We start from the raw sequence: 27905 nt of genomic DNA, 5'->3' as shown, positions 1-27905 counted from the left end.
ACACAGTAGCACAAATTTATCAACCTGTCAAAAGCGAGTTCCTTGATTAGAAAGACTTCGGAGCTCTGATTCTGCCTCACGGAACCGCTTTGCACGCGATGGTGTAGACAGCGCTCTGGTGTTAATAACGAGCGCTAGGCGTGTCACCAGAAGCCCGCACATGAAAGAAAAGAATAATGAATAAAATATTGGACCGCGTAAGTGTCTAAATGTCTTAGAAATATGCAGGAGACGACTCTGCTGATATGTCAGCTGCTTTTGTGTGTGTGGGGGTGTTTGTTGTGACAGCTTGGTAAAAAGCTAAGCTATTCTGTATGAAAATATTTTTACTTTTAGTCCTTCTGATCGGTATAGACCCTATTAGTCTAGGCGTTCGGCCTCTCAGTTAACAGAACATCAGAGATATTATATTTTGAACACTTAATCTGAATCGTCTCTCAAAGTATGTGTCCATAGGAGGTGATCTCCTGGTGAGCTCATCCCATAACATTTGACCGCGCTTAAAGTTGCAACTATTTTATGATGTTATGACTGTTATGACTGTTAGCGGGGTAACTGTTGTATGGGAGTAAGGTTAAAACACAGTAAAGTCATCAATCCTGTCCTTATATTTTCTAAATGAATGTTAATTTAATGAATATACTTGACAACATCTTTTGTTTAGCTAATAGGATTAAATTATGATCTCCGATTTCTATGTAGTTGAGGGTATGTATGGACTCCCAGCATCTTCAGCTCTGCTCTTTTAATGAACTTACTACGCCTGATGAATGTTGGGTTGTAAACCACACTTCTGTGGTTATCAAGTTCCCTCTACAGCTGTACTGAATCAACTATTTTGAGACTAAGACAGTGAATATTGGTTTCTGCAGGTCTGTGGGAGCCGTAAATAAGTATCATACTGTGTATATATATATATCATTGTCTTTCCACAGACTGCCTATATAAGGGTATTAACAAGGACAGAGCAATAGAAGCGGAAAGCACTCTTGTTTAAGCGATTAGCTTTGTCTCCCTCTTGTGTGAATTACATTTAGTTCGTTACTCCTTAGAATAGGAAAGCTACAATCAGAAACGTTTTTTCAAATTCAACTTATTTTTCTAACCTTTATTTTGTGATTAAGGTATTTTAAGATCTGCATAGCTCTCGAGTATTAAACGGCAGAATATTTTTTTAAATAAGAAATCAATTCTACGTCTGAAGCCGTGTATACGTCAGAATGTGAATCAAACTGAAAAAAGTAACATTTTAGGTGATGATGTTACGTAATTAGCCTGCTAAATCTCTTCTTCACCTCACTTGTTCTAATGATAAAATCTCAATAAGACGACAGAAGTTCGCTTTATGTAAGCGTTTAAATTATGGGAATTATGGTAATAATAACGCTCCAACAATATTGTGCAGATAATACTTTTTCTGTAAAGATTGTATTTCTTGTATTGCATGGAATAAATTATCGTCATCTTTTCCTCTGTCAATAGTTACTAAAATGTTTCAATGTCTGAGTCTAGGTTATGAATTAAATTACCCAGACTTAAGAATGTGTAAAATTTTGCTTGTTGTTACTTTTACCTCGAAATATATACAAACGCTTGATGAATGGACAAACTAGTGAGATGTGTTCTTTTTATTGCTCTTTTTATTTTATTACTGGCATCTTTCTTGAAAATCATCTCCCTTTGGGCTTAATTTCAATCTGTATTGGTAATTGGTGAGTGAACAGTGATTTGAAAAACGAACAATATTTAAATTTGATCTTAAATACACATTTTAAATTTGGAAAATGTCGATGCTTTACATTCACACAAAAGTAGCATTTTAATTATACTAACTTAAATATTTCATTTTTTAAGTTAATGGAGATAGAATTAATAACCGTCCCATTCAGAAAACCTAGGTAAAACAATGTGTATAATTAACCTACCCAAGAAAAAATCTTCCAGCAACTGTCGCCAACAGTAAACTGACAGCACGTCTCGGGGTTAATAAAACAGAGCCCAGACTTTAGGCAAGCCTGTTCTTTGAATCTGTCGATTTATTTTTGCATAAACGCCACATTTTAAACAGATTTGTTTTAATTTAATGGGATGTGAATGGGATTATTTTTGTGTCGACGGAAGGTATGATATTTTTAGGGTTTAAGCATGATTCTCATTTTTTTCCTCCACGAATTAAAAAATGTGAATGGGTGGAGTAGTCTCGTGATTATTGAGGAGTAATTGGGTAAGTTAAGCTATAGCATTCTCTTGCATAGTATGCGACCTTTTTTTAAAAAAAGACGTTATCATGATACACAAATACTCAGTCAATTGCTAAAGCAATGGCGAAGTCTGTATCGTTCAAAGTATAGAGCCCAAGGGAAAGTGAAATTATCAATCACGTTGATGGTACACTAAGGGGAAGCAATGTGCAGTACATGCTATATTCTTCACTCACAATCAGAGTCTCCAGTTTGTGTGACTTTGCAATCATTGCACTCCATTTCTATAACAATGAGCAAAATTAACCATTAGTCAGTCGTAAACGATTTGCGTAAACGTATGTTCTCTTTTGATTTTCGATTATGCTTTTTCAATGCAACTACTTAGTACACTGCTCAGATGGCACACTGTACACCTGATCGATATAAATCCTATAGGAGACACTTGGGCTTGGAGGTTAGCGCTACTGCCTCAGAGCTCCTGGGTCCTGTTCTGGGCTTCAACCCCTTCTGTGTGGAGTTCACTCGTTTCCTTTCTCTAGCAGTGGGGCTTTTGTCTAGGACCCCGGTTCCCTCCCACCTTCTAAAGACATCGGGACTAGATTAACTGGTGTAAATTGTCCCTATATGTTTAGATTGCAATAGACTGACTATTCGTCCTGACTACACGTCCAGAGTGTAGTTGCTCTTTCCGCACGGATGGATGAATGAAATTCTTATAGGTTATGAATCAGACTTTGAAAAATGTCCATATGCATCCATTTCTTCTGAGATATTAATTTTACATCTCTTTTACAGCAGGACGGAAATTGCCGCGTTAAACTGTATATATTAAACTATTACTAATAAAAAAACTCATTTAGCTGAAAATGCCACATTTCTCTCGAAGCAATGAATGCACTGCAAACTGTGCAAAGCTGTGTAGGCTTCTACAGAGTGCTACTGGTTAACACAAACCGGCGTATTTCTAAATAATACAAGGTACTAAAGTTGTAGCAAACTTTAAATGGGCTGTTGCACAGAAGAACGACTAACGCCTTCATCTTCGCTCACAGTTCTGCTATCTTTTACTTTTATATGAACTGCAGTGCGGCGCCCCTGCTGCTGTGTCTTTCCACATCTTAAAAACTGCGCCGCGGGTGTTCCACGACCTCTAGCGCCGGCTCGCTGACGTCAGCAGCACGGGGGCCAATCCGCACGGGCCGAGCGCTATAAAAGATCACCTACCCCCTTCATATCAGATGGAAAAGGAAAGAAAGGTCTAATTAAAGGATAGTAAAGAGACACCTTCTCCTGCAGCCGCCCCTGCGTCCTCAGAGCCTCGGACAGCGCGGTGCAACAGTCCACTAAACCTGCCCAGGTAATTTCATTTTCCTTCTGCACTTATTAAACTGTCGCCAGAACTGTAACTGTAACTTCTCTCATGTGCGCTGGAATAGTGAAACCCCGAAATCCTTGCTATTTCTCTACAAATACAGTACAGTTTATTAGCTACATGCAGACGAAAATGCATATAAATTTAATTATTTTGAAAAGCAAAAGACCTCAGAAAATAAGGAAATTTATACCTAGTTAAAAAAGAAGCGATTTTGCCACACTAATAGGAATGGAGATGAGGTTATCCTAAATCCTATTCAAACTACAAGCAGCTTGTAGCTTGGGCTTGAAAGAAAAGCTACACACATTTACAAATAGAACGAATTTTACTCGACAATTAATTTACCTTAAAATTACCACATTCACATGTTTAGAAAAGTAAAAGCACAATTAAGAATATCTGTAAATCGTAAACATTACAGCACATAACAATGATTACAACATAAATGAGCGCATTAATATGGGTGCGCTTCATTTAATTTAATAATACTGCAAGTATGAAAGAGCTTTAAAATAATTTAAGAATTGCAATTTCGCTAACGAATATGTTGGGTTATTAAGCCCAGGAGCGTGTAATTTACAGCAAATTTGACCATCATTTCACAAATCAATACTGCCTGGGACTTGCATTCTTTATTGTGCCAACTGTAAATGTGCGAATCTTTATTATAATTGTTTTTTTATAGAAACAAAATACCCCATATTAAACACGTATTTGTTATAGCGAGTCTGTTGATGTTTGCAGTGAAAAGGCGGTTTCACTTACAGCTCCTTCAGTTGTAGACAATGTTCTGGCATTAACTCGCACGCGTGGTGATTGATAGACATATGTATTGATAAACTCAATTCACAAACGTTTGTCCAAACCATCGGAAAACCTTTATTATCTGTATACTTGTTAGCTGTACGTCTATATGCAGTATCTAGTTCGGTCACCGATTTTACTATGGCAAGGAGCTCTGTGTATATACATAGACGCTCACTGCTGTGTTTTCTCCGCAAGTCTGAATTGATGTACCAAGATAACTCCGCGACCCCTTTTCCCCCTAAGACAATGCGACAGGTCTTCCAGTTCATGAGCTCTAATAGCTAACACGCTGGCATTGTAATGCTGTTTGTTAGAAGTCCGCAGAAGTTTCCTGTGATAGATTCCCTAGGTCTGCATCCGAGCTGTTTCAATGTACCCCGCTAATGCCACAGGCAGTGAACTGTTAATGAGGCGGTGAAGTTCACTCTTTCACTCAGACTGTTCTAGGGCGGACGAGTGCGAATGAGTGACAGCAGCGCGGGTCCTGAACAGCGGTGTCTATGAGATAATGAAAGGGTGTAAGAGCGTGCTGAAGGAGGAGTCCTGCTCAGAGCCAGTGTGCCTTTCTGTCATACTCTTGCAGATCTTGTCTGAATGAAGCATTTGCTTAACACCTACGTGTAGAACTGTTGGTCTAGAGCAGTTTTAAAAGATAAGATTTCAAGATGGAAATGTCCCTGGATTATAGTGTCAGTGATCAGTTTTTTATAAAAGCCATAGCTGGTCATCTGAGTTCACAATAGAAAACACAATGTACTGTAGTCTCCCCTGAAGCAAACTAAAGGAATATCGTCAGAGAGAACTTCGGTTTAAGGACTGACGGTCTCTTGTATTTCTGAAATTCCTGTTGGTTTTCATCCTTTTCTTTTAAGCACCGGCATTATTTACCTAATTTCTAACAAATCTTACCTGCGGGATGATTTAGCAAGAGCTGGCAAGCTCCCATAAATGTACTGTAGTGCAATAATTGTAATGTGTTCTTCATTCGTGCTGAAACAAGAATGTGGCTGGAGAGTGACATAGGCAAGTCAGACTTTCACGTAGCTCTGAAGTGAGATAATTAACTGCTGCAGTACAGTTTGTTTACACTGGTTTTTAGGTCTGACATTATAACATCCAGAAATAATTGACGTAAGTCCCGTCAGGCAGAAAAAATTCGTATGTGCATGTGAGGGGGGAAAAGAATCCAGAATTGCACCACAATAAAGAGTCAAACTCCACTGTTTAGCATAAATCAAAAGCACTTATTTCCTCTTGCAGAGTGATCAGCCTAGTTCTACAGAGATGCCAGTGGCTTTTGCCATTGTATAAGAATTGTATGTATTTAATAATTAACTTAATAATTTACTGAAGATCCTAATAAATCTGCAAGATTTCACATCTTTAGGACTCGGTTAATCCCTTTAGTTTTCAGAGAGAGGAGGTAGACAGCTTCCTTTAGCCATTGCTAAATGAGGCAGCCTCAATTTCCTGTTCTTGTTTTCCTCTCCTCCACAGATACTTCAGAAAAGCTCTTTTTCCTCAGAATGGCACTGCTCAGTCTTCCCATCCTGGGGCCTATCTCCGTGTCGGAGAGCCTGATCGCCATGGTGACACTCTGCATCGTCTACCTTCTCCTGCGCCTCCTCCGCAAGGACATCCCCGCCGGGCTGCGCCTCCCTCCGGGGCCCAAGCCCCTCCCCATCATCGGCAACGTGCTGGAGCTGGGAGCCAACCCCCACCTGAGCCTCAGCAGGATGAGCCAGTGCTACGGCGATGTCATGCAGATCCAGATCGGCATGCGGCCGGTCGTGGTGCTGAGCAGCTACGAGACGCTGCGCCAGGCACTCATCAAGCAGGGCGACGACTTCGCCGGGCGGCCTGACCTCTACAGCTTCCGCTTCATCAACGACGGCAAAAGCCTGGCCTTCAGCACCGACCACGCTGGTGTGTGGCGCACCCGTCGCAAGCTGGCCCTGAACGCCCTGCGCTCCTTCTCTGTGCTCGAGGGCACGAGCGCCGACTACTCCTGCGCCCTGGAGGAGCACATCTGCAAGGAGGCCGACTACCTGGTGCGGCGGCTCAGCATCGTCATGGAGAACTGCGGCAGCTTCGACCCCTTCCGCCACATCGTGGTGTCGGTGGCCAACGTCATCTGCGGCATGTGCTTCGGCCGCCGCTACAGCCACGACCACGAGGAGCTGGTGCGCCTGGTCAACCTGAGCGACGAGTTCGGGCGGGTGGTGGGGAGCGGCAACCCGGCGGACTTCATCCCGCTGCTGCGCTTCCTGCCCAGCCAGGCCATGCGCTCCTTCCTGGACATCAACCGCCGCTTCAACGTCTTCGTGCAGAGGATCGTCACGGAGCACTACAACTCCTTCGACAAGGTGAGCTGCCCGCCGGCGACACCAGGATGACTTACAGCACAGTAACGCACACCGAGGTACACCAAGGAGCAGCTGTGAAAGTGTTTGATGTGCTGTGCTGGACATGCCCAAGTAGCAGAATGGCAGCATGAACTTCAGGGTGGGCAGGTAGAAATTAGAAAGGAGCTGCACTCTTGATTAACGTTATTTCCTGTCTGCTTTAGAACAACATTCGTGACATCACGGACTCTCTGATTGACCACTGCCAGGAGAAGAAACTGGATGAAAACTCCAACATTGACGTTTCTGATGAGAAAATCGTTGGCATCGTCAATGACCTTTTTGGAGCAGGTGAGTCGGACAGCTGGGTACTCTCAGACACTGGTAGCCAAATTTGGAAACCTGACCGTAAATAACAAAACAAATACTTTATGGCATAAATTTTAGGTTACTTGACCATTTTCAGTGGTTTTCATTATTATAGTAAACTCACATGCACAGGATATTTAACATGCTTCTGGGAAGCAGCATCAAAATTGTCTAATGTCCTGGACTCATGAAGAATGTGTTTGGCATGTCCCTTAAGATTAAATGGAATCATGTTTCTTAAAACTATTCTAAAATTTCAGAGAACATACACATAGTGCAGAGTTTATAAGTTGTAGCATTTTCATTCTTACTTGAGCCAATCAAGGGCTGATAATATGGTAAATGGTTGTTGCCGAGGATGCGGTTGTCAGTACAGTTGAGCTCATCAGGCTCTGTCTTCCTCCTCAACCCCAGGGTTTGACACCATTAGCACTGCACTCTCCTGGTCTCTCATGTACTTGGTGGCCTATCCTGGAATTCAGGAAAAGATCCAGAAAGAGCTGGGTAAGTTGAGCCCTTTTTGTTTAATCCAATTCTGCCTCCTTCTGCTCTCGCCTCTGGGCTACGTGACTGTGCTGCTCTGGGGCTCCGCACACCCCAGCTCCCCCTCAGCTTGTGCAGTGAACGCCCCGGCTCAGCTGGTTCTGTGGTCTCCCCTGCAGATGAGAACGTGGGCAGGGACCGCGAAGTCAGGCTGTCGGACAAGCCCACCCTTCCCTACCTGGAGGCCTTCATCCTGGAGATGTTCCGGCACTCCTCCTTCCTGCCCTTCACCATCCCGCACTGGTGAGGACCCCTCCGGGGCCGGGACACAATCCCGGCACCCCCCGATGGGCGAGAGGGAATTCACATCCTAAACTGAAGAATGTCCCAGAAACAGCTTTCTCTTGTTAATTATATAAACTACTAAAGCAGCTGACATATCTAAGATGTAACTGGCCATCCAGCCTCTGAAAGGTCGCAGCAGTGCCAGAGTCGAAAGCGACTCACACACATTATTGTTCAGGAAAGGTGGTTGATTAATCAAAGTACTTTTGTATAAATGTAGCAAATTATATTTTAAAAACTGCAAATACATCCCACCCTTAATAGGTTTAAATAAGATATTTTTCATTGTTAAACAGATCACATTAAATAGGCAAACACTCCAATCAGACCAATAACACAATTTTCACAAGTAATCTTAAAACAATGAACTTTAAGAGGTGTTTTGCTGTTGGACAAATAAGAATATAATATATGTATAAGAAGTCTGCTTTATTCCCCTGTTAACATTGTGAGTGATCATGACCTCAGTTTACGCCCTGCTTCTCCCTTCCAGCACCACTAAGGACACCGTCCTCAATGGCTTCTACATCGCCAAGGATACCTGTGTCTTTATTAACCAGTGGCAGATCAACCATGACCCGTGAGTGTGGCTTTCTGCAGTGGACCGTACCTGAAGGCCTTTGCTATTGGATTTTTAAGAGATTTAAGTAGAACAAAAGTAATCTTAATCAGCATTATAAACATTATTTTAATGAACTGAATAGCTAAATAATATCTGCAAGCACTTCTAGTTGGACTTCCATCATTGACATAAAATGGTTATTTCTATGGTTTTGGCAGAGGATGTCTAATACAGGTATTCATTCAGCACAGCTTTAAATAAAACTGAATTGTTCAAACTCTGGGACTTAGAACCAGGTACAATTTCACCTGCTGTGACAACAAGAACAATGTACAAGATGATTTTTAAAGAAAATTTGTGAAGGCAGTTTCGATTATTTAAAGGTCCAGGTCAAGTGTGTTAATGTAGGCATAAAAATTAGTTCTTTAGTAATATACAATTTCAAGACTTTTGCCTGGTCTTCAGGGGACAGAACATACAGGACAAAAGTAGCACAGAAGTGAAATGCTATGAACAGCTGTTAGTGCATCACCCTTTAAATCCGTTCAGAAAAGTAAGTTGGCTGCTCTGTTTCAAGTTGAGCCTGTTTTTTCTTTCATTAGGAACGCGTGGAAGGACCCCTCCTCCTTCAGCCCAGAGCGCTTCCTGGACGCTGAGGGCATGACTGTGAACAAGATGGATGCGGAGAAGGTGATGGTGTTCGGGATGGGCAAGCGGCGCTGCATTGGGGAGTCCATCGGGCGCTCCGAGGTCTTCCTCTTCCTGGCCATCCTCCTGCAGAAGCTCACGTTCCACAGCCTCCCCGACCACGAGGTGGACATGACGCCCGAGTACGGGCTCACCATGAAGCACAAGCGCTGCCACCTGCGTGCCAGCCTGAGAGTGCACGTGGAGTGAGCTCCTTGGCTGCCATGGAGCCCACAGTGCACCTTGCCGCGCTGGGAGTGATGACTGTTCCATGCCTAGCTGTTCCTGGAGGTTGATAGCTTTTAGCTGCTAACACAACCTTCTCTTGCTGCTCTGTGACATAGGTGTCAGGAAAGAGGAATGGGTAGATGTGTATTTTCTACCCTTCCACTTAAGCATGCCTCTCCAAATTAAACCTGTCAGCCTAATGTGATCTCAGTTTACCTAAAAACCCAATGTGATGCAGTGTTTTAGGGAGATGTTTGCCGACTTCACAAGACTGAGAACCGCGGTCTGGCTTTCAAACAGGAGCTATGTGTCTTCAACTCAAGACTAGAATGCCAGAAGCCAGTACAAAGTACACAATAGATTTCTTAAATTGTAAATGGTTGCTTTTCAAAAGAAAAGCCAAAATGTAATTGCAAGCAATTGTGTGAGAATTAATTCTAACTGAAGCTCCAGTTGAATCTGGAGCTCCAGTTGAATTGAATCTGAACTTCCAAACCAGTTCTCAAAAGAAAAATAACTTTATAGTTTCACTACAACAGGAGGTCTGTAAGAATGTGTGAAAGCTGACTTCAGAAATGGCTGATCAGTATGTAGTGACTTACCTCATTCTGTATATGAGTGGTTCCATCAGGTAGAACTGATGGGGGAAAAATAGAATTAAAAACATGTCTGCCTTCAAAAGTGTATGAAATGGAACCCATCTGTGATTATTACTTTGATATTTAAATGTTGAAACTATGGATTTTTAGCTTTGTAAGAATCACTGTAAATCTTTTATTTGGTTTTTGCTCCTTTATCAGAAATAACTCATCAAAAGAGTTCTGTGCTGCCTCAGATCAAAAGCATCCAGTTTGTGCGCATCAGAAGCACAATAGATTTCTAAAACGGCTTTGCACCAATTTCAATGTTGTCTTATTCCTCGTTATGATAGGTAAGGGGATATTTTCAGTTTTTAAACTGAATTTAGGTCTGAAATCAAAGTTGCAAATGGATTTTTATTGTATTCTTTATTTAGTTGAATACTTTTTTGCTACTTGTATCAAAACAACGTAGATTATTGGCACATGATTTGCTTTTTGCCTTTGCACTGGTTTGTAACTGGTTCTGGTGATGTGGAAGAGCTTTGTTATTTGGTCTGTAATTGTATACAACTCAAAGTTAAGCCCCAGAAACAATGGGCACTGTATAGGAGATATACTTTGTGTCTTAGGCGCCTTTCGAACAAATCTTTTTTTTTTTTTTTTACCTGTATCTGTAGAATGTAAAGAGTTATTTGTGAAAGATTAAATATTGACCACAAGTGCCACACTAGCCATCCCAGGTTTGCGGTCTCTCTGCTTTTTTGCCATATGTTATATGTGGAGTAACATATTGATGCTTTGTATGCCAGGAGTGGCATTTATCCCAGAATGTGACAGTGTATTTAACCAAACAATACTTATTTAAGGGCTTTTACGGGTCCTGAACAAAATAGCAGCTTTTTGTACAGGTAACAAATTGTGGGATGAGGGACTATGAATTATACTGTACCTTATTGACTTAAACAAAGCTTTTATTTTTTTTCTGTCTAAAAACATATATTCTAGCAATTGTACAGCTATTTGTATTGTTAACAGGTGTATCTGTGAATTGTATTACGCAATCATGAAGGACCTTTTCCAAGCTGTTGCAGTTACACTGATCTTGTAGAACAAAGTATATGTAAGTTATGGTAATTTCTTTTTAAAAGATTTTGGTTTGTGCTTGCTTATATCAAGCTATTTTCTCTCATTCATGTATGTATCAAGCTTTCAGCATGTATAAGAGGACTTCCTGTTTTTTTAAACATTTAATCTCTGTGAGATAATAAAGTGGTTATAAATTGGATGGATGGAAATAATAAACCTTTTGAACATGAGCCTGGTGTTTTTTTATTTCTTATTTTTATAGACATACAATTATATTGTCGCACTGATACTAAATAGGTTAGTTAAATACATTTTGACTAGCATTTTCAGTCTCAAATGTTACAGTCAACATTTACACATTACCGTGTTTATATCAAATGAGACTGTTGCGTCCTAGTACAATATTAACTATATTTCATCTTCTAATATCAGACCCATATGATCTCAACTATATACTCCAATGTTTACAGTTCTTTTTATAGTATGGTAAAAATATTTGCATTCTTCTTTTGATGCAATATTTTTGTCAGTGTCACTTTTTGATTTGTGCATTAAGTTCATCATTCTTTTTTTTTAACCTCAGGTTCCTTAATGTAATTTGTAGTGTTAGCCGTCTTTTTTTCTTAATTTCTTTATTACTCCATTTCAGCCATATTTCCCTAGCTTTAAATATTTCTTTCTCAGCACCATTCAGGAATTTGAATACCTGAATCATATCACTGTGTAAACCTAGAAATCGTGTCTTTTAACATTTGTATTTCACGCCAATTTAATTAAATTTTTCAAACTTTAAAACAAAGGGGAACGTGTTTTGTATTCTGAATCTTTCAGCAGAACACTAACCATTTATAGGTAATCTGACACGAAGTTGTGTTGGGCTGTTATGTTTTATTACACTCTCGTCGCTATTATCAATGCCTCAGACAACTCTAGTAAGACTAAAGACACACGTGTGTCTTCTCTCTGCCCTTCCGTGTGGTTTCATTTCATATCCTGTTCCGTATTCTCAGCCTTCAATGTGACAGATCATCATGGGTTTCTGTCCTCCAACACGTAAAGACGCACCAACATTTCAAAAACTGTTTCTAACCAAAGAATTATTTCAATACGAGAAAAATAAACGTCAGTCTCTCTCATTTGATGCAAGATTTGTTGATCATTTTTATTATATTCTGCTACAGTAGAGAAAATAGTTCAGTAACCGTAAAACAGAATAAATGCATAATATCCGAGTTAAAAAGTAAGAGTTTTTTTCGACTTGTTTCCCTTGTCCGCACGACACTTGAAGCAAATTCGTTATTCCATGTAGCCTATGCATTCTATAAAGTATCTTCTTAAGCTCATATTGCATACATTTTATAAGACTATATACCACATGTTTTCTCATCTATACTTGATCCCTTTGATCAACAAATATTATCTTTGTTCGTATGTCTATTTCAGGTGTCAAGAATATGAGAAATGTTTATCTGGAGGGCCCATGAAGTCAGGTGGCTAGCTTTCAGTAGCATCTAGCTACAGACGGCTTACATCCCTGAGAACAGTCTGTGTGTAGACTAACAGGAATAGTTATTACCGAAATTACAGAATTCATCTCCACGCGAACAGCCTGTCTCTTTCAGCCAATGATCGGAAAGGACAGGACTCGCAGGAAGTGACGTACACAGTCGCAGAGAGGCCTTCGGGAAGTGACCTGCAGCGGGAGAAGAACTGTAGTGCTTATTAAAGCGAAGCCTTCAGGGTCTGGAAACATACAGAATAGAATTTATATTTCAGTTAAAGGCAGATTTGTATTCAGTTGTTTTTGAGAGGAACGAAAAGCAGGTATTTCGTCTGTTTTTATTTTAGAACCTGGGTTAGAGTTATGGTCTTTTGTGGTTAAAATGGAAAGACGCTGCCATAGGACTCACGAGCTGTGTAGTAGTAACACACAACGTAAAGTTTTAATACTGTAGTGAGCCCTGGTTGACTACATTCAGTTTTCAACTATTGACAAATACAACGCAATTTAGTCTGGAACAGTCCCGTCTGTTCCTTGGTTTATTTACCAGGACCGTGTTTTAGTCCTGCTCGCTGATGTGAAGGCCCTTTCTCTCGGCGACTCCAATTCATAATATAATATAAGAAAGTTGAGTTTTTTTTAAATAAAAGGTTTAAATATCTCCAGACAAAACATTTGCGTGATGCTGAAGCAATACGTTAAGTAATGTACATGTACATCAATACAATTGTGTTGTAAACTTTTGTAGTCCTAATATGCAGTATAAGAAGATGATGGTTTGTTGGACTCAGGGGTGAATGTGGTAAACTGATGGTTATATGGTCTTGCAGTACAATAGTGGATACAGCAATCTTCTGTTGTCTTGTACACTCGGAGTCTGTTATTGCTGAAACCTTTTGTAAGGGAGTTTAGAGGATTCTTTCAAACATGGGTAAGCAGTCAAGAATCAACCCAGTTCTGGATGCAATCTCTTCACCACCAACATAAAGCTCGAATCCAGTTGATAAGATTTTGCATTTTTTTCCCTTTACATTAAGAAGATAATGTTTGGTGCATTTAGTTGCAAAAAAAAAGTAATGATTGTTGTGTTTAGTACTTCACTGTTTTTTTCTTTTTCACCTGTTAATTCAATAGAGATCATTCTGATTTACAATGACCATGCAGAAACCTGTTTATACAGCAGGGGGTTTACTGGGGCAGTGCGAGGGACGTGGGCGGGTTGCAGGTGCGAAAGCAGTGCTTCACCTGAGAAACCACAACTGGTCTGGAGTCCAGAGTCTTAGCCGCAACCCCAGGCACCTGCCTCTGTGTTGTTTGAAGTAATTGTTGGTGATTTTGATTTGATTTAAATTGTGAGGTGTATGAAGTGCAGGGGGAACTCAGATTGAATTTTAAGCATGATATACAGTGTATTATGATTAAATCCAAAAAATGTTCTGGGGGCGGGGTGTGTGTTTGGACCTTTATAACACCCAGGGAACTCTGAGTGAAACTTTGCATTGCATTTGTTACCTGCTCTCAGTATTCTTTGATCAGGCTGCTTCATTAACCTCCCATAGGTAAGAGAAAATAAGATGCTGCACCAAGAAAATTAGAGATCCAGGGGAAAGTGCTTGATAGAGTAACTCTGCGGACAAGACACTTATGAAACTTTCAGGTTGCCTACGATATGGCAATATATACGATATATATATTCTGTATTGTAACTAGTGTGACAAATTAAGTTCCCTTCTTTAAGACCATTTGTTTAACAGGAATACTGTTTTGGGTTCAGTTCTGCACGATGCACAGAAGCTCAGACAGTTGGATGATAAGCCACTTGTTGTGTTGCAGGCCAGGATGGCAGCGGACTGGCTGGGGAGCCTGGTGTCCATTAACTGTGGGGAGACGCTGGGGATGTACCAGGGAGAGGTGTCTGCTGTGGACCAGGCCAGCCAGACCATCTCCCTCAGACAGCCCTTTCACAATGGGATCAAGTGCCCAGTGCCTGAAGTCACCTTTAGGTGAGGTTCCAGGAGGCATTGTCTCAGACTACTTTTCACTCAGGTTTCAATCAGAAGGAGATTACTGATGTTTTATTGTCAGTAAGGACAACACAATATTTAACTTCAGTGTTAGTCTCTTTCTCAGTTTTACATTCCCATTATGATCTACTGCCATTATGTAAACTTAAGAGCAGACAATGTTTCCAAAAATCCTTGAAGAATTTCATTATTTTGTTAAATTCTTACATTCATTTCATTGACATTTTTTAACAACATTGGCTTCTTGTTAAAACATCTTTTCTGAACCTAAATATGAATTTTTAATTATTTCCGTTTGAAAAAGAGGGATGATTTTAATCTTAATTATCTGTATTTTAGATAGATACTTTATTGATCCCGTGAGGAAAATTGCAGTGCAACAGCAGCTTAACACAGACACAGTGTAAAGAATGATATAGTAATACAATACATACAATGCAATCGGTACAGTGAGAAGTGCACTAAGAAGAGTTACTCACAGTCCAGAACACACAAAGAACAAACCAGAACAGAACAGTACACAAAAAAGTCGTATTGCACAATATGACTATAAATATAAATGTATTGCACAGGTCCCTGGCATATATTGCACAAAAACGGTTTTAAACGGGAAAAGAAAAAGAACAGATGTATCAGTTTACTGTTCAGTCCAGAAACAGGTCACTATCAATGTTGCCTCTGCCCAGACGCAAAGTGTACAGTCTTATGGCAGAAGGCAAGAATGATCTCCTGTAGCGCTCCCTGTCGCACCGTGGATGGATCAGTCTATTGCTGAACGTGCTCTTCATTTCTACAAGCATGTCATAGAGGGGATGGGAGATGTTGTCCATGATGGCCTTTAGTTTGGACACCATTCTCCTCTCAGCCACTACCTCCAGGGGGTCCAGGCCAGACCCAATGACAGAGCTTGCTCTTCTGATGAACTTGTTCAGCCTGTTAGCATCCCCTGCTCTAATCCCAGAGCCCCAGCATACCACCGCGTGGAAAATGGCGCTCACCACCACCGACTGATAGGACATATGTAGCTTATGTATCTTACTACATACATTGAAGGACCGGAGCCTCCTCAAGAAGTAAAGTCAGCTCTGACCCTTCTTGTAAATGGCCTCGATGTTCTTAGACCATTCCAGTCTATCGTCGATGTGCACTCCCAGGTACTTGTTTGAGTCCATCATCTTCACGCCACTCCCATGGATGTAGACAGGAGTAGGTTGGACCCTCTTCCTCCTGAAGTCTATCACCAACTCCTTAGTCTTTGCTACATTCAATTGCAGGTGGTTCTCCCCACACCACTCCACAAAGCTGCTGACCAGTCCTCTGTACTCTTCCTCCTGCCCACCCTTGATACATCTCACAATTGCAGAGTCATCTGAGAACTTCTGCAGGTGGCATGACTTTGAGTTGTCTTGTCTTGAGGGTCTTTATAAGTGATGCACTTTTTATTTTCATCCCAAAGGATCCCAAAGTGCTTTATGCTTTAAAGTGGTGTACCCCTGATTGATAGGCAGGAGTTTAGACAGAAAAGTGAGAAATTGCTCCACAAAGTCCATTAAAGGGGACCTTTAGCTGTGGCAGTTATTGAACTATAATTATAGTGGTTATAATTACTGAACAGTACGGTGGTGCAATGGTTAGTATTGCTGCCTTTGAGAGAGAGATCACTTTATTGGCCATATACAATTTCTTGCATTAGGAATTCGTCTTTTCGCATACCCCAGCTTGCTCTCCATGAGACACAGACAGGGAGAGAAGCTTGGGGTCAGAGCGCAGGGTCAGCCATTGTAAAGCGCCCCTGGAGCAGTTGGGCCCCTGAGCAAGGCCCTTAACCCCAACGGAGTAGGATTCCTCTGCTGGCTGCGGGCTACCGGCAACCTTCCAGCCACAGGCACAGATCCTCATCCACAGAGCCACCAATTCCAGACCTGGAGTGCTGTCTGAATGTTTTTTTTATGTTCTTCCCATGCTCATGTGGGTTTCCTTCCACAGTGCAGAAACATACTGTACAGGTAGGATAATTGGCTTCTGGGAAAATTGTCCCGGTTGTGAGTGTCAGTGTGCGCCCTGTGAAGGACTGGTGTGCTGTCTGGGGTATTCCCACTGCGCCCGTTGCTTGCTGGGATTGGCTCTGGCTCTCCCATGACTCCCCTGAATTGGAAGAAGCTGTCATGAAGTGGGTGGATGGTTGGAATCACTTATTACCTTTTGTTTCTTACAGATTCAATGTGGTCTGTGTTCTAGAGCTTCATTCTCAGTCTAGACCTGGTCTGAAAATAAGCCTTTGAATTGCAGCAGGGGTAATTTTAAGAAATATTTCTTAATTTTAATCTATATTAATAAAGAGTTCAAAGTTGGTTGTGAACATTGACACCAGCGTCTCCCTAAATGATCGTTCTGGATGATGCTACTGCATATGACATCAAAACCCACATCATACTATCACTTTATTCTGTTTTAGAATACAGCTGTTATTGGATTTTTATTTCCAATAAATTAAACAATTAGCATAGTGAGATTTCAGCTGCAGTAATTAAGCTATGTTCATCAAATGGAGTTTCTGAAGCTTGAGATACTCTGTGTAGAATGATTCTAAAATGTGGCATAAATGCTAGGCTTTTCTGCAGAACACTTAATTTCTGGCCTCAATAAAATAATATGTTGATGAGTGAGTGCCACGGTGGCACGCCCAGTGCAGGTGCCTGATGAGTGTTCTCGGCTTCCTTTCAGTGCTATGGACATCAAGGAGCTGAAGATCCTGGAGATCCCTGGCAGCAGTGCAGGGGGCCAGCCAGACTCTAGTTCCTCAGGCCACAGTGGCCGGAGTGCCAGGGCAGCAGGGGTGCCCAGCAGTGCACCGATGGCTGTGCCTCGCAAAGGTGAGCTGAGAACACAGGAGGGGTTCAACTCGCCTCAGCAGTGTTCAAAAAGCTACGGGGAGCGCCACCTTGATGCCAGCCAGGCCAAAGGCTTTCGCCGGCGGCACAACTCTTGTAAGTACGGCTCCTCTGGAGGGTGACGTGGCAGGAGGCTGGGGCAGGGACCCAGCGAGAGCGGAGTGCTTCTCTCTGTGACGCCTGAATAGTTTGACAGAACATGTCTGTGCACCAGGCTGTAGATGCTCTCTTCTGTCCCATTCTGTCCCATTTGTCTTGGAGAGTCACTTGCATGTGTCTGATCAATAGTCTCTGAGCCCTAGGTGCCACATCATCCCAGCTCATCCCACATGTTATATCTCTCAGGTTTTGCAAGTAGGAAGGTGATTGCATAACTGTCACATTCTCATCTCGCATGGAAGCTGTTTCTATATAAGCTGAGTGAGGATGTGTTGTCTTGCAACATTTAGCAATTAATTGATCTGCGTAACTTGCAGAAAATGAAAACCTTCCTCAGATGTCAGCTCTGTGTTAAATGGATTTGTTCTATGCCCTTGGTGTAGCAGACAGACTTCTGGTACCAAATTGATTAAATCTATATATTTTTTTTATCTGAAGAATGCTTGGTGTCATGCACATTATTTCAAACATCTGGTAAGAACATAAGGTTACAAACAAGTGGAAGCCATTTTGCTGCTTATTTCACAATCAGCTAATAGTTCAAGGATCTGAGCTTCTGTCTCTTGAAAGAAGCCAGGTTATCTGCTTCTGCAGAATTGCTGGGCAGCTAGTTCCAGGCCCTCTCAACCTTTGTAAGTAAAGAGTAAAGAAGTGCCCCCTGTTCTGTTAAATACACTTCCACATAATTTCCATTTGTGTCATCTGATCTGTCTTTAGTAGTTCACTCTGAAGATGTCTGCTGGGTTGATTTGGTCAATGCTTTTGAGGATTTTAAAAATGTGTATTCTTTCCCTCATAATCTTTGTTTAGGATTAAAACGTTCCTTCATTCTGTTGTTATATAGGACGTTCTCTGTAGCCCCAGAATGAATATGATTTTGTTTGGACTGATTCCAGGGCAGAAGTATCTTTTTAATGTAGTGATCGAATTTTGTGAACAATATTCTAACCTTACTAGTGTTTTATTCAGTTAAATCATAACATTTCTAGATTTACAGTATTTTGCTGCAGTCTACAGCTTAATGTTTGCCTTTTCACTGCTTCCCACATTGTTTAGAAGATACAGTATGACACCATACACTTTAATAATCCTCAAGGGGAAAAAGTTGCCGAAACAGTTCATAGACAAATGGTGAAGGATCATAAAAGCACTACAGAGATGCCTTAGGTATTGTAAATGTGTGGAAAATACATGCTTAAGTCTGTTTTTATATAAGTAGCTTCCCAGTGTTTCCAAACATTTATTTGTAGTTTTAGTTTTGCTACCAGCGTGCCAAGTCCTGCACCTCTAAAGAAATCAAGCGTGACGCACTATAGCCCAGTACTGGCTGGGAGTTGAACCCTGGTCAATTGCTTGAAAGGCAACAATTCTAACCACTGTTCCACCGACGCACAGATGTTATGGTCTACATAGAAAAATCTAAGTACTGGTGTTTGTCATGATTGTCATGATTATTTGTGCATTTGTGCTCTTTGAGAATAAGGCAAGAAGAAACTTTCACTTTTTAATTACAAATTTCCCATGGTATCTGATGCATGTGGAAAACCTGGTGTCACTCCTTAAAGATGCCACAGTGTTAATAAAAAGGCAGATCTCAGACAAGTTTTTTTAATGTTTTGCCCATTAAAAAAGCAGGGTTTTTAACAAGGCTGCAGTAGTGAAGGAATGAATACAGCTGAGGTCCTGACTCTTCGTTGGTTTGTGTGCTGTCTGGGCTGTCTTGACTGGGATGACCATGGCAGGTTCTGAGGTCATGCTGGGTGCTCTGACCATATGTTCTTTTTCGCTGGGGTTATCGCAATTGCATTTCTTTGCCGACCCCAGGAATGGCTTGGATTAGAAGGTATGATTTATCCAATTCCCATAGCGTGCTAAAGAACAGGCCTGAGCTCCTTTCCACAATACTTGTGTGACAAAAATCAATAAACAATGCCTCACCCCTGCCTCGCACTGATCTGCCGGTGAGGAGGGGGAGGTTATGCAAGCCAGGCTTACGTGCCCCGCGACCCCTCTCAGCCCCCACTCCCTCTAGCACGCCACTGGCAGCCACCCCGCAGAGGAAACCCCCACAGGAAGTCACGTTGTCCCAGTTATCTAATTACAAGGAAATAAATCCTGGAAGCACTGTTTACATTTTGGCTTTTTTCAGCTCGTGGGCCGTGTGCCAGATGACAAGTTGCTGGGCTGTCTTTGGTTTAACAGCTCCAATGCACGGGCAGGGATGGCAAATTCACACGCAATCTAATACTTTACACCAGGAAGCTGTGATGGGCCGAGGGACTGAGGGTCGCTGAGCTGATTGTTTGGACTGAGCTCTATGGGGAAAGCAGTAAAATTTTGACGTTGAGTGGAATGCAGCAGTGGAGAAATAATCTCATCTGGGTTTGTATTGGTGTTGAAATAAAAACAAAATAACCACTTTCCTTTGTGATAAAGCCTGACGCTTTCCTATGATGGGGGATGGTGATCCATTCTGATCTCTGCTGCTCAGAAAGCTGCTTCTCCTTTTTGCAAGTCATTCTCACACCTTTCTACTTTGCTTTGGCTTTCCACACAGCAGTTCATCATTTTGGTTTCCTTTGCTTGCTAATGCTACAAATTGGCGCCAGTGTTCAATCATGTGGTATTTTCGTTAACCCAGTAACAACCAGTGTTTTTCAGAGAGCTGCAGGGGTTTCTCTTTACGCCTTTAATGAAGTTCTCTCGGCTGTTGTTGTGTTCTTGTGTGTGTGCCTGGTGTGTCCAGGATAGGCTTCTGATTGATCCTTACAAGGAATGAGTATGTTTCTTGATTAGGGATCAGTATACTAATAAGTGACCCTGATAATATTTTTAAAAGACCCTAATAAGTGCTTAGGGATGGAAGTAGTCTTCAGTTGTCTGGTTACTAAGGGTTGCTGTCACTATTATTTTTAATAATGACTACAACCCTTAGCAGCCAGGCAGCTGAAGATCTGTGGGATGTTTTACTTCAGTGACTGCGGCTAGTCAGCTCCATGTTGCAAAGTATACTATTCCCTTTTCCTAGTTCTGACAGTGTGCAACATGTTCATTACTTGCCAGCTGTTTCTTAGGTCAGTGCTTTGCTTTCAGTTCTGATAATGTGAACACATGTTCTGCAGAGTGAATGTTCAGACAAGTGTCCAGTCAGACATGATTCCAGAGCCTCTTTCAAAGTTTTACACAACAGTCCAATTGCAAGCTGGTATTGTCTTCATGTTTTCCTCTTTTCTGGTGCATTCCAGATGTGCTCACCCAGGGTGTATTCCACTGGAGTGATAATGCTGTTCAGAGCTCCCTCTGTTGGTCAGCAGTGATAAAGTTCAGGAACATGATTTCTTCTAGGAAAAACATGCTTCATATCTCTTACCTGAGATTGGTCTAATAATAATAATTAATAAATGCTTACACTTATATAGCACTTTTCTGGACACTCCACTCAAAGCGCTTTACAGGTAATGGGGACTCCCCTCCACCACCACCAATGTGCAGCATCCACCTGGTCTGCAAATATCTTTTTCTTTTCAATTTGAATTTGAAGTATAGCAACACACCGTATTGTCAGAAGTGCTACTTTAGTGTTTGCATTTTGATTTCTGAGAGGTTTATTTTCTTCCATTATGATGCAATACAGAAGTAGAAAGCCTCTAGAAAATAGTTCCATAGCATAAATACTGTAAAAGCCTTCATTAGATTAGCTTGCCATATTAAGGAAGAGATTCATGTGTATGACCTTCAATAGTGGCCTTATAGTCTTTAATTGCTTTGGGAAGTGAGTTTCACTTTCACTGCACATTAGAAGGTGCTGCCACCCGTTGTGTGGAGCCCGGTGTTCGACTGACTCAGCCCAGCTCGGATCAAGAACTGGAATATACTCATGCAGTGATCTTGGGCAATTGAGATTCCTATATGTGAGCAGGAAAGCCTTAAAGTCCACACAAAATTTCCCTGAGTGCCAGTGCCGTTTACAGAGAACAGGATTCAAGATGTACTGAAGCATTAGAGGATATGCCAGCTTGTAAGCCTACAGTACTTTAATCTTGATGAAATGGAGGCATGCGCAGTATCTATATTTCAGCATCATATATAGCTCAGTTAAAACCTTTGCAGTGATACACAGGTGGAAGACATTCCTTAAATGCACTTCAGATAATAAAAGTCAAAAGTATTACTAAGGTTTCAAATTTCCATCACAGGCTTGGCTTTAGCACTATCTGCAAAAACATGGAGGTCACCAACTTTGCAAAACCAATTTTACGAGCGTGTCACAGTTAAGCATAAGGATGTTGTGCTGTATACATATCTTAATGTTACTTGGGCACCTCCATAGTGCAGAAATGGCAAATGTTGCATATGACTTGCCCTGCAAACAACCTAAATCTGTCTTCAGCTTAGCAGTGATACCCAAGGCCACGATGGTGACTGATGTGATGAAGAGACAACATAAAGAGGTCCCAGAACAGATATTCTGGGACAACATCAGAATTAAAGTATTCAGTGTTTACAAGTTGATTCCATCAGGGTTTATAAATTGATTCCAAATGACCAGAAGGAGCAGAATAATGAAGGGAAGTAACCTGCATTTTACATGTGCTCCAATATGATGTTGTGATTCATGGTATCAAATATGGCACCTAAAGCCATAAGGAGAACATAGAGCCAGAGGCCATCAGCTGATTGTTACCCTGAGAGGAGCTGTTTCAGTTGCTGTCTAAACCCAGATTGAGGAGGTTAGAGAAGCTCATTAAATGCAAGATGAGTCTGGAATTGAGCTGCTACTGCCCATATCAGGATACCTGCTAGAAAAGACAAATTAGAAATAGGATGGTAGTTGTGAAGTAATTTGGGGTCATGGCCAATTTTTTTTCTAACTGAATAATTAAAAATATTGGATTGACTGAATGATACAAACACTTGGATTTGTAGGATTTTTTATACTAAGATAGCGATCGCAAAGTTAGTCTGTTTCCCATGTGCTCCTGGTGCATGTGCTGTGGCGGAGGCATGTTCTTGTGAGGCTACGCAGAGAGAGTATTGATCTCTGTTCCAGAACCCTTCACGAGGAGAGTCCGCTCGTAGCAGCAGGTGAATTCTGAGGCTGTTTGGGGGGGGGGGCTGTACGATTTTGAGTTCCCTTCTTCTCCTTGTGCACGGCGAGGACTTGGCAGAGCCGGGCCAGGGGCTGTGCCAGGCCATCGGCGTGGGGCACGTGCCACGGCAAGCGGTGTGGACAGGATGTTCGTGCGGCGCTGTCCGTAGCGTGAGAGAGGGATCGCTGCGATGGCACTCGGGTCTTGCGTGTGAGCACGTCTCGCTCTTCCAGCCCTAGCGTGAGAGCGCTGCACCTGGGAGTCGAACACCAGGTTTTTCCAGTTTTCTTGTTCTCAGTTTGTTTTCTTTTTGCTCTTTGATGGCAAGGAGCTGTTCTACTCCATCAGGTTTTATTTAAAAGGTCTGTCATGTCTACGTTATTCAGGCTAAGAAAAGATCAGAGGAAAATCGATCAGCTACCGTTTTCTCCATCTTCATATTAACAGTGCCCGAGATGAGTTGTTTACAACAATAGGTTGTTTCCTAATATTTTTGCTTTTATAATTAACCAATCAGTTCCCACCACGGTCAAGTAATGTTATGTGGCAATGGCCAAAGACAGCGCTGAAGATGTCAGGCTGTCCAAGACCAGCTGAATCAATGCCCAGTAATACATTAGCATTTCTCTAGTTTTGTTTGGGTAAGTAGTTAATCTTAAATACAATACTAACTATGTATATGATTTATATGATAAAGGCCATGAAAGTAAATGGTTGCAGATACCCATTGAATGTTTTGTGCCTTTACTACAATGGAGTCCTTTGTCCTTTGTTCCTACTACAATATTTCCTTTACAATGATATGAGGTTTATGGGCTCGAAATGCAATCATGGGCAAACATTTTCCTGTTCTTATGTATTGTAGCGTGTTTTTTTTGTTGGAAAGAGCTTCTCTTGTTTAATGTCTTTATTTGACCAGTTTTTTTTTTATTTTTCTGACTTCCAGTACAGGTGCATCTCATCATCTTGTCTGTGTCTCAGGGTCGTCAAGCAGCCGGGGGCAGAGTCAGGCCACGCCGAAGAAGAATGGGATGAAGAATGGCGGTCAGCTGAAAAACAAGGATGACGAGTGTTTCGGGGATGGCATGGAGGACAGCCTGGACACTGACTTTGACTTTGAGGGCAACCTGGCGCTCTTTGACAAGGCTGCTGTCTTCTCCCAGATCGAGACCTCCGAACGCCGCAATGGGGCACGTTCCCGTGGAACCCCCAATGAGCGCACGCCCTCGCGCTACCGGCACGATGAGAACATCCTGGAGGCAGAGCCTATCGTCTACCGGCAGATCACCGTGCCTCAGCATGGCGGCAAGGAGTACTGCACTGGTAAGAGTCCCTTCTCGCCTCAGCCAGAAGGCAGTTTCGGCATGCAGTAATCCTATTTCCTTTGGTTTTATGTGCATGTATATAGTTATTTCCATTTGTTCAGCTAGATCTTTCTGCTGTTGTGCTCTAGGACTTTTAAATTGCCAAGAATCTGAACGAGTTAAACGTTTTGGCCAAACACTACATCTCTCTCTGTGCATCCTCAAGCCTCTGTTATATGCATATTCCCCTGCTCCATGATGCAGTTGGAAGTATAACAACATGGATAGGTTTGTATAGGTCTCTACGCCTCTTGCACAGGAGAGTTGTGTAACTTTATCTGTTCTTCATGGCCAAGTTCAAGTTGTTGGGGGACAGTTGGACTGCGTGTTGGACTCATTCATGTCTTTGACTGGGCCGCTCTGTGATATTCACACTCTTCTAGTCAGGCTTCATACTTTTTCATTCATTTATTGATCAAAATGATGCAACATTTAATGTCTGTTGGAAAAATTATGTGGACCATTAGGATTATCAGTTCAGTTAAGGGGATAATTAGTCAGGAGTGTCAATCAATGGGATGACAATCAGGTGTGAGTTTGGGTGTCCCTGCCCTATTTAAAAAAACATAAACCTGAGTCTTCACCACCAAAGCCTGGTCTTCACCACACCGGTTTGTGAATGCATGCCATGCCTGTGTTTTTGAGAAAAAAAAATTTATAAGTTTTTTTTTTCTTTTAAATAATTTTCGTCACTGAAAGGTTAGATTTCTCTCATATTTTCAGTGTAAGATCAAGCTTATAAACAACAAAGACATTTTTTCATAGCCTTTGTTGCTCATCTTTACCAAGGTTGCCAATAATTCTGGAGGGCACTGTAGGTAGGGGGGCAAACTTTTCCATTCCTTCAGAGCTCACACTATAGACAGAAAGTTTGGGAGGCAAGGTAAAGAATGGCTTTTATGATGATCACTCTGTCATATCCACAAGTTTCTGCATACTGACAGTAGTGGTACAAAAATGTTTCAGAGAGCATTTTGACCAAACAGTCCTTTGTCAGGTCTCATGCCAGTGTAACCAACTTTTGGCCAAATGATGTGGGTTAGTTTTCCAATTGAAGCAGTGGGGGATGATTAGTATCTGTGTGTGTGTGTGTGTGTGTGTGTGTGTGTGTGTGTGAGAGACATCATTGCGATCAGAGTGATACTGTATATGGTGAAAAATGCTCCATAGGGTTTTATGAACTGACTGAAAAGTGCATTGATGTGTTTGGTAAAAAGCACATTTTTCCCTCTGTATAAGAGTTGTAAACAGAAGGAGGAAAAGCAGCAGCTGCAGCAGCAGTAGTTTGTTTTGCCATCATTATATCAAACGTGTTGTACAGTAGAATACATTGTGGTGTTGTCTATTCCTTACGTGGCTCGTAGAATGTTGTCACTTTAATTTTTGGACAGTTATGTATTTTTTTGTAAATGTTTGTAGGCTTTGTAAAAGGGTATTAAAATATATTAGTGATAAAAAGAGAGATTGCGGAAACAAGCTTGTTTCTTGACAACTTTTAGGTATTTCAGTATTTAGACTTGTTTTATGCATATTTGCATTGGCCCTTACCAATCATGGCCTCCTAATAATCCCCATCTATGAATTGGCTTCATCACTCTGCTCTCCTCCCCACTGAGAGCTGGTGTGTGGTGAGTGTACTGATACGACTATGGCTGCCGTCGCATCATCCAGGTGGGGCTGCACATTGGTGGTGGTGGAGGAGGGGAGTCCCCATTACCTGTAAAGCGCTTTGAGTGGAGTGTCCAGAAAAGCGTTATATAAGTGTAAGCAATTATTAATTATTATTATTACTGGGGCGGTGAGAACTCAAAAGTTTTTGACCATCAAGAGAAACTAGAAAGCCACCTTGGGAGGCAGTGCTTGGAATCATTATGAATGGAGCTATTGAGTCATTCATTTACCCGAGCTGTCTTTGCATTGTGGTAACATAAACTATGAAGGGGGGTGGAAGTATTGTTTTTCAGATTTTTACCACTTAACTTGAGCTGGTGTAACATGGTAACAAGACATCCCTTTCTTGTGTGGTGTAACTGGATCCTTTGGCAATATTCTACAGGACAGCCAAACCAACACCCCCTGATGAAAGAGGCTGGTGCTGTGTTTGTTATTGTTTCGGCATGGAGGTGAATCAGCCTGTGAGAGCAGTGTATACAGACAGCTTACAGCATGAGCCTGCCAAAACACTCCAGTCTGTTTCAGGGCTGACAGGAGGAAGTGTTTGTGCTATTTCATGCTTTTAAAGCAAGAGCACTCTATTAGGTGACTGTACTGTGTATTTATTATTATTATGTAGTGTATGTATGTGTATGGCAGATTTTCTCATGTTGTGAGGTTTCTTTTATCTAAACAGTAAGAACTTGAATTAGAAAAATATTCCTCATGATACTGCTTAGAGACCACCTCATTCTACAGGTCGAGAGCAGGTAATGTACTGTAGGAAACTAGTAAGACTCTGAATGCACGGCAATCTGATCCTTCACAGCCTGCTGCGAAGTCCAGGCTCCTGGGAATTAAGCAGAAAAGCTGTGTTTCTAGGTTTTAGCCCCACATCTTTATGTGCAAATGTCCACAAAATGTAAGAAGCCAGCAGTACTGGGCTCTTGTGCTGTGCAGTGGAAAATGCAAGCAAGTCAGAGTGGTGGGGAAAGCCAGTCCGTCCCCCTGCTTCCAGGCGAAGTTCTCATTGAGGAAGCTGAGCTTTGTGGGGGTGAATAGAGGCCTTCATTCATGGGCTTTTCTTAATTCTGCTCTTCCCAACCCCAGAAACCAAACTGCCAAACCTGTTATCAAAAGCTCATCTGCGACAGAACTATTTACATAAACCTCTTTTTGAAAACTGGAAGAACCAGAGATTGCTAACCCAGATTTCTGGATTACTGTAAACAATTAAATCAGCAACTTGATTCATAAAAAGAAGCAGTGCAGGAAGGAAGTGGAGTCTGCCAGAGTATGTTGTAGAGCAAGTGTGTGTTTGCTGGTTAGAGCTAGACCTTGTAGGTTGTAGTGTATATATACTCCTTTCAGATGCTTTTCCTGCATAGGCTTACTGCTTTACTGCTTTAATGCTTTTTTTTTGCTTAAGATAAATTATGTATCAGTGATTTTTGTATTTTTATAAATGTATTATATATTAAAATATTATTTACTTGTTTCTCAATCTTCTGAGGTATTGAGAAATAAACTGTAATGGTTGTGGTATCGCATTTAGTTCTGACCACAAGATTGGGCTGCCACGTCTTTCTGCACCAGCCTTCATGCTGTTTCAGGCCTTAGCAAGGTGACTCAATGATTAAACTTTCATCTGTAGGCCCAGGGAACTAACCCTGCTGCCTTTCAGGATTCACCATTAAACCACAATTCTGACAATCTGGTTACCCAGATGTTCCTTTTCTCTCCAGTAACTCCCTCTAACTGTCCTTGACCTGTAGCCTGAAAGCCTTTCTCCCTCGTCTTCTGAAACTCAGCAGCTTTCTTTCTGATCTTGTTGCTTTGACCCCCAACCCGCCATGGTGTTCCTGATGCTAATTATGCTGTAGCTGTTGCTGAAGTACAGACAGTTCCTTGGGTTGTTTTCTTTGAAAAGCTAAGCATGACCTTTTGAGCAACCGTTTGTGCTTTGTGTTCAAAGCCAGGGTTAAAGCTACCTTCCCAGATTGTCAAAAAGGCCTCTGAGTGCCAGATCATCTCCTGAATTACAGCACACAATTAAGTGAGACCTACAAGAGAGCCTTGTGAAATCTCAGATTTGCACTTTCTGAGCCAAACATAATTAGACTGGCTGCAGTCCAAGCCACCCCCCCCACC

The 27905-nt window shown here is 41.7% G+C and overlaps 2 protein-coding genes across 3 annotated transcripts in view; both read left to right on the top strand.

Annotated features, from left to right (window-relative positions):
• Positions 1-3422: 3422 nt before the first annotated feature.
• Positions 3423-11302, top strand: cyp1a (cytochrome P450, family 1, subfamily A). Its single transcript, XM_088920065.1, has 7 exons — positions 3423-3561; positions 5884-6752; positions 6956-7082; positions 7515-7604; positions 7763-7886; positions 8422-8508; positions 9093-11302. The coding sequence occupies exons 2-7, from the start codon at positions 5913-5915 to the stop codon at positions 9385-9387; spliced, it is 1563 nt and encodes a 520-aa protein (XP_088776191.1). The 5' UTR covers positions 3423-3561; positions 5884-5912; the 3' UTR covers positions 9388-11302.
• A 1458-nt stretch (positions 11303-12760) lies between these two features.
• edc3 (enhancer of mRNA decapping 3 homolog (S. cerevisiae)) overlaps positions 12761-27905 on the top strand; it is a 35078-nt gene continuing 19933 nt past the window's right edge. Inside the window, exons 1-4 of one of the 2 annotated variants that reach the window (XM_088922032.1) lie at positions 12761-12896; positions 14407-14576; positions 17322-17470; positions 23719-24060. In XM_088922032.1, coding sequence (XP_088778158.1) covers positions 14413-14576; positions 17322-17470; positions 23719-24060 — 655 coding nt within the window. In that variant the 5' untranslated portion in view covers positions 12761-12896; positions 14407-14412. Of the gene's footprint in view, positions 12897-14406; positions 14577-17321; positions 17585-23718; positions 24061-27905 lie in introns of both variants that reach the window. The other variant, XM_088922031.1, reaches the window with a different exon arrangement.

The sequence above is a fragment of the Atractosteus spatula genome, chromosome 7 (assembly GCF_055471065.1).
Source record: "Atractosteus spatula isolate fAtrSpa1 chromosome 7, fAtrSpa1.hap1, whole genome shotgun sequence".
NCBI lineage: Eukaryota > Metazoa > Chordata > Actinopteri > Semionotiformes > Lepisosteidae > Atractosteus > Atractosteus spatula.
This window is presented reverse-complemented; position numbering and strand designations above follow the sequence as displayed.

What these genes read in the sequence shown, in the direction of transcription:
- cyp1a (XM_088920065.1), top strand. Translation starts at nt 5,913, where the DNA reads ATGGCACTGCTCAGTCTTCCCATCCTGGGGCCTATCTCCGTGTCGGAG. An exon ending in ACTACAACTCCTTCGACAAG is followed by an intron (nt 6,753 to 6,955) that starts GTGAGCTGCCCG and finishes TGTCTGCTTTAG; the next exon opens with AACAACATTCGTGACATCAC. An exon ending in AAAGATCCAGAAAGAGCTGG is followed by an intron (nt 7,605 to 7,762) that starts GTAAGTTGAGCC and finishes TCTCCCCTGCAG; the next exon opens with ATGAGAACGTGGGCAGGGAC.